Raw genomic sequence first — 11,147 nt, 5'->3', positions numbered from 1 at the left:
CCCGGGGCGGCGCGCGGGAGTGACGCGTGGGGAGAGCCGCCCTATGGCGGGGCGCAACGTCATCACGGCGCGACGGGGGCGGCCGGGGCGGGGCCTCGGGATGTGGGCGGGGCCGGCAGAGCGGCGCCGGGACCTGCGGCTAATTACACCTAGACCTAATTACGCCGAAACCTAATGACACCTCCACCTGCACCCACATCTGCTCTTGCACCTACACCTGCACCTGCAGCTAATTGCACCTGCACCTAATTACAGATGCACATGCACCTGTACCTGCACCTAATTGCACCTGCAGCTAATTGCACCTGCACCTAATTACAGATGCACATGCACCTGTACCTGCACCTAATTGCACCTGCAGCTAATTGCACCTGCACCTAATTACAGATGCACATGCACCTGTACCTGCACCTAATTGCACCTGCACCTAATTGCACCCAAACCTGCACCTACACCTGCTCTTGCACCTACACTCACGCCTGCACCTAATTAGACCTGCATCTACACCTAATTAGACCTGCAGCTACACCTAATTAGATCTGCAGCTACACCTAATTACGCCTGCACCCGCACCCACCCCCCCAGACGCCCCCCGGCCCCCCCGCACACCGGCTGTTGGCCCCCGTTGGCCCCCGTGTCCCCGCACCGGGGACGCGGCGGTTCCGGCGGCACCGGGAGAAACCCCCCGACGGCCGCGTCCCCCCCGCGGGAGGGGCGACATCCCGGGCCTGGGTGACGAGCCGGCGGGGAGGGGGCCGGGCGGCGGGCAGGATATTAACGATGGTATCTGAGCGCCCCCCCCCAATGACAGCGATAAACCCGCGGGGGGTGGGAAAAATAATTTCCGGCAGGAGCGGGAGCTTCGCGCCTTCCCTTTATCCCTTCGTGCAGCGGGAAACAGCCGCTGGTGGGCGAGGGGGGGGTCCGGAACCCCCCCGGGATTTGACCCTTGGCCTGGGGCGCTGCCCCCCCCCCCCGAGCGGGGCAGGGGAGTGAACTGGTGCCGCGGGAGGAAGGGGGTGTTACTGGGAAAAGCCGCCGCCGCCGGGGGAGGTTTCTGGCGGAGCCAACGCTCCTTTTGCTTCTCTCTCCCCTCAGCTACCGGGAGGGGCTCCCGGCTCCCACCCGCCCCACGGCCGCCGGGGGCTGCGGGCGGACCGGTGGGAGCTGGTACCCAATGGTTTGGGATGATGGATGGATGGATGGATGGATGGATGGATGGATGGATGGATGGATGGAGCGAGCCCGTTTCACAGCTGGCTCTGGCGCCGCCGCGGGGCCGAGCTCGGGCCGGCTCCCACATCCCGGCACCTCCTCAGGAAATTCAGTGTCAAAATACCCTGTGCGGGCTCGGCTTCCATTTTCCTCTCTTCTTCCCACCCCATTTTGATGTCGAAATCGAACACAGCCGGGGGAAAAGGCTCAGGAGGCAGCATTTCCTGCTCATTAACTGGGCACCGGGGGCAATAACCTGTTAATTCGTCCCACTGGAGGCCAGATGCGGGTTTATGCTGGGAAACAAGAGTTACGAGCAAAGATTTGGACTGTTCTGGCAGCGGGGATTTTGGGAAGACCCTCCTTAGGGTGGAAATGATCTACATGAGCCGATGTTCAGCCCATGGAGGGAGGCACCCCACGTACAGCTCCCAATGAAGATATCGGGATATTTTGGGGCACGTTTTAGGAAGATGATGTTATCACCTGCTGTTGGTTATTTTCTTTTTTATTACTATTTTTTATAAGAAATATTTCTTATTTTCTTTTCAAGGCCAGGCTGGATGGGGCTTGGAGCAACCTGCTCTGGTGGGAGGTGTCCCTGCCCAGGGCAGGGGGTGGCACTCGATGAACTTTAAGGTCCCTTCCAACTCTAACCGTTCTATGAATCTTTGATTTTATCATGCCAAACCAAACAAGCGTGTTAATAATAACAGTTACCAAGGTCTGGCTTTGCCGAAACATTTCCTGCAGCCTGGTGAGCAGAAATGTTGATTCTGTCCCTTGCTCCCTGTTGGGGTTAATGAGTAACTCCGGGCAGCGCAGAGGAACCGGCCTCGGGTCCCGCGGGAGGGAGGGGGCAGAGCTCAGGGGGCGTCCTGCTGCTTCTCCTGCATCGCTGATTTCTTCAGATTATTAGCGAAATTAGAAACTGATTGCAGGCTGTTAATAGCTTCTGGCAAGATGCACGCAGAGGTTGCTGTGCAAGTTTTGAGGCGAGGGAACTATTATTTGCTATTTATGGAAATATTACTTGCTTTATAGATAGCTTTCAAACTGCCAGGGTGGGTGTTGAGGGGGAATTACCCCATCAGAGGAAGCCCCTCTGACTGTCCCGGTCTCAGGAAATGAGCTTCTCCTCACATTTGGAAGGGATTCAGACCCCCAGGTTTCCAGATCAAAGCTCAACAGCCCGTAGAAAAAGGGATTTTTTTTTCCCAATATGTTGGTTATGCCAAACACCCTCCTCCAGGGGGTGGCTGGGAAGGGCCCCGGGGTGGTACCCGGGACGCTCTGTGCGGTCCAGAGCTCCCCACCTGCCTGGCTCCTGGTCCTTCGTCTCCTGGTCCTCATTTCCCATCCTTTATCTCCCTGTCGTTCACTTCCCGGTCCTTTGCCTCCCTGTCCATCATCTCCTGTCCTCCATCTCCCTGTCTACCGTCTCCTGTCCTCTGTCTCCCTGTCCTCCTGCTCTCAATCCATCACCTCCTGTCCTTTGGCTCCTTGTCCATCACCTCCTATCCTCCATCTCCCAGTCCATCATCTCCTGGTCCATCACCTCCCTGGCCACCACCTCCTATCCTTGGCTCTCTGGCCATCACCTCTCCGCCCCCCGTTGCCTCCTGCCCGCTCGCCCTTGCCCGGAGGCAGAGCCCCGGTCCCTGGGGCTGACCCGGTGTCCCCCCCGCGCCCGGCGGGGCAGCTCCACGCCTCGGGGTTACCCCCCCCCGCAGATCCCTTGAGCCCCGGGGGGCTTCCCCCCCCCGCGGAGGGGGCGGTCGGTCCCCGCTGCCCGGGGGCGGGGCGGGACGCGGGGGCGGCCCCGGGCACGGCCCCCCCGGCGGCGGCGGCGGCGGCGGCGGAGCGGCGGGAGGATGCCGTACCTGCTCATCAGCACCCAGATCCGCATGGTGAGTCCGGCGGGGGCGGCGGGGGCTGCCGGGGACCCGGGGGGACGGGGACGGGCACGCTGCTGTCCCGGGCTGGGCTGCCCTCGGTGCCGGGGGGGGGGGCAGGTTCGGGGGACCCCCGGGCACGGCTGGGCTGTGCCGTGCCCCCGCTGCTGGCGGCCGGAGGGAGATGCCCGGCATGAGCCAGCTGTGCACAACCATGTCCCCTCGGGTGTCACCCCGTGCCCCCGCTCCTTTCCCCCGAAATCCCTCCCCTCTGGAGCAGCGGGTCCCGTAACCGCGGGATCTTGCTGTGGGGTCCCACGAGCGTCAAACAAACTCACCTCCGGCCGCGTGTCCCCGCTACGGGTTCTTTCCTCGTCCCCAAATAGCCGTTTCCTGGTGGGAAATGAGGCCGGAGCCAAAGGGAAAGGCATTTCTGGGAGCGGGGGGGGGGATGGAGGGGGGGTGCTGCCGGGCGGGGGCCGCAGCCCGTTATTCCCAGAAAAGGCCCTGAAGGAAACGCTGCTTCGAACGGTTGCAGCATCCGCGGCCACAGAGCGGTCGCCGTCACCCCGCCGTCACCCCGCTGTCACCCCGCTGTCACCCCGCCGTCACCCCGCCCGTCCTGCGGGAGCAGCGGGACGCGTGTGGGAGGGGGTTTCACCCCTTTTCCCAGGGCGAAGGGGGACTGTGGGTCCGGCGGCCCAGAGAGGCCGGTGTGGGGTGGCGGCGGGGGGGGGGGGAGGACGGGGAAAAAGGGCGAAGGGACGAGGCGGCAGGAGCTCGGTGGGAGGCGCTGCGGGTGCGGGTGTCCCGTCACGCACCCCCCTCAGCCCAAGGGAGCAGCGAAGTGAGGATGAGGAGGGGGGGGGGGCACGCACGCTGCGCCCCACGGCGCCGGCTGGCAGCGACACTTGTCACCCTGCGAGCTGACGAAGTGACCGTGACCGAGGTTTGTAGCGCTTCAGGGAAGGGCATCACCCGGGCGGACCGGATCCCCCCCCCGCCCCCCCCCCCCGGAGAGTTCGGGGACTCTGCTCTTTCGCAGGGCAGAGCAAACACTTCCAGCCCCAAACCTGGCACGGGGCCGCGGCGGGAAACGGCCCGTCCCGGGCCAGCGGGGGGGGTCACTGCTCCGGCTGCTCTTTCCCGGCGGGGGGGGGGGGGGGGGCAGGGACGAGTCACCCCCTCCCCTGGCACCTCTCCCGGGGGTTCCGTGGGGCCGGGCTGGGCGCAGGGGGGCGGGGGAGGCTCATCCCCTGCTTCAGTTTCCAGCCCTTTTCCAGCCGAGCGCCCGTGTGTGTGCCCGGCTCATTAAAATACTCAATTAGCGCCGCTTCTAGTTGGGATCTGCCCGGGGCTCGGGATTCACAGGCAGTTCCCCGGCGGGTTTGGCGGAGGATGCTGTCGGGGGGGAGGGGGGGGGCTGTCTCGCCCTCTCGGCTGCGGTCCCCCCTCACCCGCCCGGCTCCCCCCGCTGTTTCTCTGCCGACGGGCTGTTGCCGAACTCCCCGTGGGTCCAAAGTTCCCCCTCCCGCTGCCCCCAGAGCGAGGGGTTCACGCCGTGGACCCCGCAAACCTCCCCCCGCAGCCTCTGGGGGAGCCTCAGGGCCCCACGTCCTGCCCCCGGGCTCTGCTTTCTCCAGGGGGTGACAGAGAAGAGGGGGGGGGTCAAAAAGGGTCTGGGTGGTACTCAAGCTATTTCGGAGGTTATCTGGGGCTGAGCAGCCCCTTTGCGCTGATAACGGGGTGGTTCTTCCCGGGGGGACACCCCTGGGAAGAAGAATTTCCATCCGCAAACTCTTCCCGAGTGGCGTGGGGGAGATTTGAAGGGAAACGATCGCTCCACCTATTAAAAATCAATTAACCGCTGCCGTTTTCCGGGAGAGCCCGGAGCAGGTTTGGAGCAGGGAGGGTGGTAGCACCCCCATCAGCTGGGCTGGGGCTCCCACCGCGGGGGGGTGTGTAACGTCTCTCCCCCAACCAGCCCCCGGAGGCGTTCGGGGCTGTGGATTCTGGCTCCCCCAGCCCCTGATGCTGCGTTTATCTGCCGTGCCCCCGTTCCCAGCTCTGGGAAACCTCCAGCCCAGGAACATCTCATGCAATAACGCATCTGGAGCGCGGTGCAGAAATGTCCCCGTCCCTGTCCCCCCCCCCGTATGAAGTGTGGGAAGTCCACCTGGTGGCTCCGGTGGGGAGACGACTCATGTCTCTGCCTCCCCCCCAGCTCCTGTCGCTTCCAAGGGAGGGTGACTGTCCCCGTCACCCCACAGAATCACAGACTCTTCATGGTTGGAAGGGACCTTTGAGATCATCGAGTCCAACCACACACACACAAAAAAACCAAAACCAAAACCAAAAAAACCAACACACACACAAAACAAAACACCCAACCCAACAATCTCGGGCACCCAAGGGTGCTCAGTGGCCCCAGGCACCCCGCAGCACCTCCTCACCCCCATCTTCTCACCCTTCCCAGGGAGTGGAGCCATTCCCAAAGCCCTCTTCTACCAGGACAGGCAAAGGGTCCCCAACTGGCCTGGAGGGGCTCATTTCAGGGTAAAACACCCCGATTTGCTGGTTCTGGCAGTGAGCAGCACCTCGTTGGGTCCTACAGACTCCCCAGCGGTGGATCCCGGAGGAGCAGAGCCACCGTGAGCTCAGCCAGCAGGTGGCCCTCCAGGAGCAAAGCCGCCAAGGTCCTCTCCTGGGAGGGGGAGATGGCCCACAGTAACTCCCATCCCAGTAAAGCGCGTACTGGGGCTGTGCTGGGGAGCGGGCGGCTGCGCTGCCGGGGGGGGTCACTCACCGCTCCCCTGCCTTTCCCTGCAGGAGGTTGGTCCCACCATGGTGGGAGACGAGCATTCGGACCCCAACCTGATGAGCTTCCTGGGGGCCACGAAGAGGAACATGCTGGGCAACCACTTGTAAGTCCTCCTCTGCGACGCTCCAGGCTCTCCCCGCTCCTTATTTTCCCAAGAAAACAGGGAACATTTTTCCTCCTTGTACTCACCACAGCACCTTCCAGCTGCACGTTTAACCCCGGGAGCGGTTCGATGCTGCGAGGGCACACACACGCCCTTGCCCCTGCCTGCTAATGCTCGCCCAGGGAAACGCCGTCAGATCTTTCACTGAGGTCCTTCTTTTTTTCTTGCTCTGACCCCATTTTAGCCCCGGACCCACCTCATCCCCTCCCCTTTCCCCTTACACACTGGGATGCTCCTGGCTGTTCCCCGATGCGCGCCCTGCCCAAAATAAAGCCCGGCGAGCACTTCAATCTTTCTGCCTTTTTCCCACCCTTAATCCTTAAGGACAAACCTCCTCTGCCTTATCCTCAATTCCAGCCCCGGAAGCAAAGGGTGATCGGCCCAGCCTTGCCCTGGCTGTGGCCTTTGGTGGTTCTGAGCCACCCAAAATGCTCCTCCACACCCTGTCCCATCCCATCCCATCCCATCCCATCCCATCCCATCCCATCCCATCCCACTCTCAGCCCCTCTCGACGGCTCCTGGAGCTTTCCCTCGGGCCACCGAGCCCCAGGGCTGGAGCCCGGTCGAGTCCCCCCACCCCGACTCCAGCCCATCACCCTGCCCGTTCCATCCCGAGCCCTATGTATTTGACGCTTCTCCGTGTCCCCGTCTCTCTGCCCACACCGCGTTGGACACCAGCGCTCCCCACCCTGGCGATGGCACCAGCACGTTCTTTACATCTTGGCCCACTTTTTTTTTTTTTATTTTATTTTTTTCTTTTCCTTTCCCCCCCCGACTTGACATCTCACATCTTGGTTTTCTCTGGGAAAAAAACCCACCAACAGAACACAACCCCACCAGCGCCCCGAATGCAGGTTAGAACAAGGGAGGGGAGCGGTGGGTTTCTGCCAGAGCTCGCCTGTGCCGAGGAGGAGGAGGAGAAGAAGGAGGAAGGAGAAGGAGGAGGAGGAGAACCAGGCGTTCCGCAGAAGGGGCCTCTTGCTCCCAGTACATTCCCAAACTCCCACCGGCGGAGCTGGGAAAACCCAGCCCCTTGGCACCAGCCAGGCCAACACGGAGGGCCGGGTCCTCAGCTCCTGCGGGGACAAACACCTGAACGGGGAGGGAGATTTTAAAGAAAAAGGGGATGAAAAAAATATCAAAGCCCCCCCATTAAAGAGAAACCCTTGCAAATGGAAGGGGGGTCCCTGCCGGCTCCCCCCATGGCAGGGAGGCTGGTCCCGGCCCCCTCCTGTCACCCGTGTCCCCGCGGAACAGCTCGGGGTGGGTTCACGGGGCTACTGCCAGCCCCGGGGGTGGCCGGGGACCTGCAGCAGCGATGGCTTTGTGCGGGTGCCGGGAGCTGTGAGAGCCCAGCGGCGGGAAGAGAAGGAGAGAGGGACAAGGATCCCCAGGATTTGGGTGGAACAGGCAAAGAAAATGTGCCTGCGTGGGGTCTGCCCCCGGGCCAGGGAGGAGAGACAGCAGGATAAGGAACCCAGTGTCACATTCTGCTTGCTTGGGAGAACTCCGAGCCGTCTGTGGGATCTCCCTGCTGGATTCACCACCTTTCTTCTTCCCTCCCTGCATCCTGGGGCCTTTCGAGCTCCCTCGTCCCCCCTGCTCCGTGCCACGGCTGGTGTTATGGCCAGGGCAGCCCCGCTGTGTCCCCGCCGCACCTCACGTCCTCCCCGTTGGCGCTTGAGCAACAGGGGGTGGAGGAAATAACCTGGCTGGAATGTGGCTGCTGCCACCCCCGGGGCCGGCGGGGTGCCAGGGGGACAGCCCCGGCCACCGTCCCTGCCGAAATCCCGGTGCTTCCACCGTGGAGGGAGGGACTCTCCGTCCACCCACGTCCAGGCTTGGTAGCGCCCCCAAATCCCCCCCTTCCCGTAGCACCACGGGCCCCAAAACCTCAAAGAGCTCGGAGGGAGCCTGGAAGAAAAGGTCTGAGCAGCAGAGACCTGCCAGGGCACTGCCGTACGCTGATGAAGTGCTTAATTACCTCTAATAAGGGAGAGCGCTCATCCTGTTATGCAGCTCTGCACCGGCTACTGCCAGTGGCACGTCATTAAGCGCAATTAGCCGCTGGGCGCAGGCACGCACCCTCGCCCCATCGCTCCCCATCTGATGTGGGGCAGAGCCCCGGGGGGAGCCTGGCTCTGCCCCAGCTGCGCGGGGCCAAGGAACAAAATCCTGCGGCAGAAAAGGGGGTTCTTCTGGGCCCACCCCGGTGGAGATGGACCCGTGGGTGACCCGTGGGTGACCGCTGGGCACCGTCCCTCGCCTCTCCCGGGATTAAAGGCCACCAGCGCTGCTTGGTCTCAGATGAAAGTGCCTCTGTCAGGCTTTGGGAGCTGAGGCACCTGCGAATTCTTTAATTGAGCCGCTCCCCCAGGCAGAGCCAAGCTCCATCCGGGGAGCGGAGGTACCACCAGAAATACCTGCATGGAGGACACTCATCCTGCCCCGGCTCCGTCCCCGTTCACGCTGACCCGGGTGCTCTGGTTTGGCTCGTTGGGTGCGGGGCAGCTGGGCCACGGGCTCGCGATGTGCAGGTGCCCGAGTCCTCTCCCATCCCGGGTGACCTTTCCCTTCCCCGCTGGCATTTCGCTGGGGGCAAAGGCTTTGCCGATGTTCCCGGGCTCTCCATCCCGATTCAGGCCACGGCGGCGTGTCCCATACGCACTGTGTGCATCTTTTCTTTCACTCAGCACGGAGTTGGTCAAAGCCCTGGGCAACTCCGCTTTCCTGCCGCTTTTTAGCTCAGCCGCTCAATTTTTTAGGTTCCTGCAAAAAACAAGGGATCCCTGCCTCAGCTCCTGCCTCTGCATAATGGGAATAATATTTACCAACTCCACCATGTGCATCTGCAGGGTGTGTGGCAACCCTCTGAGAGAAAGCATGAAGTTCAAAGACACTTATAATAACACACATTATCTTTACACCACATCTGTAATTACAGCAAAGTACAGTCTGTCTTGAGAAACTGAAAAAAAGCTTTCACATCTTGGTGTTAGTTCACGCTTTAAAAGTACTCACCGCTCCATGAATGTTTTGCAACCTTAGCGAGAGCAACCCTGGAAAGGCTTTTGGGTCTTTTTTTATTGTTATTAGTATGAAAATCAGGCGAGTCTTTGTTAAGGTGCCCAAACGAGATCTCCAGGGATCCCGCAGCCCGTCATTACCAGCTTATCTGGGCAGTGACTCAGCCCGGAGCTGAACTGCTGTGGAGCTGATCCCATCTGCCTGGATCAACGCCGCATCCCAGACTGTGCCGAGGGAGCAGAGAGGCTGCCACCACCGCCGCCGAAGGTGACGCTTGCCATTTCTGCTCCTTCCCCACCCAATTCAGCCAGTTTTGGGTCCGTGTTGTGCCCCTTTCGTGTGGCAATCGCCGCCTCTTTTCTGTACGGTGGGAGTAGCATCACGGAGCCCCGGGGGTCGGGCGGAGGGAAGGAGAGAGCTCCTGCTCCCAATCCCCAGCCGGCAGAAAACGCAGGGCAATAAAAGCGGGAGAAAAGATCCCGAGTGCAGGTTCCTGGACACCCACAGCAGCGACTGCCGGGGAGAGAGGAGCCTCTGCTCCTTTATCTGGCAGCTCCGTTGAGGACCGATGACTTCTGGTTTTTCAAAGGCTTAACCCTTGGCTGAAGGCAGCACTTTCTTCCATTCCCCAGATTTCAAGCACTGGCTCCAAAAAAAAAGCCACCTAACTTAGAGACACTCCAACACAGGCAAAACATCGTTTTTTCATTCCTTAGAAACACCTGGATCACTATTCCCTGCTTTGCAGGGATTATCCTCTTTTTTCCAGGAGTTCCCAGCTGTGGCTGCTTGGGAGCCCTCGCTGCTCCTGTTCCAGCCGAGCGGCACCTGGCTCCGGACAACCTGTCCTCAGAATTAACTCAAAAAAAGTCTCAATTTAACATTCCCTTCCCTTCTGGCCAGGCTTCCCCTTGGTTTGGCACCTGCGGCTTTGGACTTCCCCATCTGGTTGACGGAGACGTCGCACGGCAGAGTCAGCGTGCCAGATGTGGTCACCGCAGGGTCTTTACCGGTTTAGCAGCGAGGCAGGGTCACTTCGGCACGGTCACTTGGCTCTTCCTTCTCCACCTCACTTCATTTCTCCTCCTCTTTCCTGCCTGCAGCTGGGAGTACTACGTGAACGACGCGCCGCGGGTGGTGCTGGACAAGCTGGAGAGCTGCGGGTACCGGGTGGTGAGCATGACCGGCGTGGGCCAGACGCTGGTCTGGTGCCTCCACAAGGAGCAGTGAGGAAGACTTCGGCGTCCCTCCTGGCCAAGATCCTGCCGGGGATCGTCTCGGGTGGCACCGACAGCAAACTTTTCCCTTTTCATCCCTTCCTGCCCCAGACTCCGGGCACGGGGCGGGAGGAGCGGTGTAGGGGCAAAACCTGACCCGGTGTAAACTCGCCACCCTGCCATTTCACAAGCCCGGGGGGGAGGAAGGTCTGCCCAGTCCAGAGGAAATGGGGCACAGGGAACAGATGGCTCCATCCCCACATTCATCTGAATGGCAGCCTGGCAAATACCATGCTTTTACATTTTAATCATCTCCTATTTAGCACGCGCTGGAGAACAGACCCGTCTGCCTGTTGCCCAGGGCGGCCCCGGGGGGGTCCCTGCTGGGCTGGGAGCTCAGGGCACGTTCCCCCAGTCCCAGGGGGCAGGGAAGGCAGGCCCAGCACCGATGCCACACGATCTGCTCTCTTGGCCCTCAAACGCCAGCGGGAACTGCTAAACCTGCACCGTGCTCCCCGAGAACCCCCTCTCTGGGCAGCAGGGCCCCTTTCTCTCCCCGCTGGGACCGGGGTTGGCGGCAGCAGCAGCCTCTCAGCCCCAAGAGCACCCTTTGAGCATCACATACTGCTCCCGAAATAGCCTGAGAGCAGCAGGGAAAGGTCCTGGGAACATCTCAGGTAGGAGCTCTGTCATCTGACCAGCAGCAGTTGCCATGCTGGGTGGTTTGGGACTGGGTCTCGATCCTGCTGTGGGGTAACACCAATAAAACGTTTCTCTGAATGGACCAACGTCTTCCTGTGGGTCGTTT

The 11,147-nt window shown here is 61.5% G+C and overlaps 1 protein-coding gene across 2 annotated transcripts; it reads left to right on the top strand.

Annotated features, from left to right (window-relative positions):
* The first annotated feature begins 3,066 nt into the window (after positions 1-3,066).
* Positions 3,067-11,122, top strand: GCHFR (GTP cyclohydrolase I feedback regulator). Of its 2 annotated transcripts, none has more exons than XM_074149628.1 (3): positions 3,067-3,125; positions 5,940-6,034; positions 10,226-11,122. In XM_074149628.1, exons 1-3 carry the CDS (start codon positions 3,090-3,092, stop codon positions 10,350-10,352), a joined length of 258 nt encoding a protein of 85 aa, XP_074005729.1. In that variant the 5' UTR covers positions 3,067-3,089; the 3' UTR covers positions 10,353-11,122. The 2 variants fall into 2 exon arrangements, with proteins under 2 accessions (XP_074005729.1, XP_074005728.1); XM_074149627.1 differs by lacking the exon at positions 3,067-3,125 and adding an exon at positions 3,961-4,059.
* The last annotated feature ends 25 nt before the right edge of the window (positions 11,123-11,147 follow it).

Source organism: Numenius arquata, chromosome 6, assembly GCF_964106895.1.
Source record: "Numenius arquata chromosome 6, bNumArq3.hap1.1, whole genome shotgun sequence".
Lineage (NCBI taxonomy): Eukaryota > Metazoa > Chordata > Aves > Charadriiformes > Scolopacidae > Numenius > Numenius arquata.
This window is presented reverse-complemented; position numbering and strand designations above follow the sequence as displayed.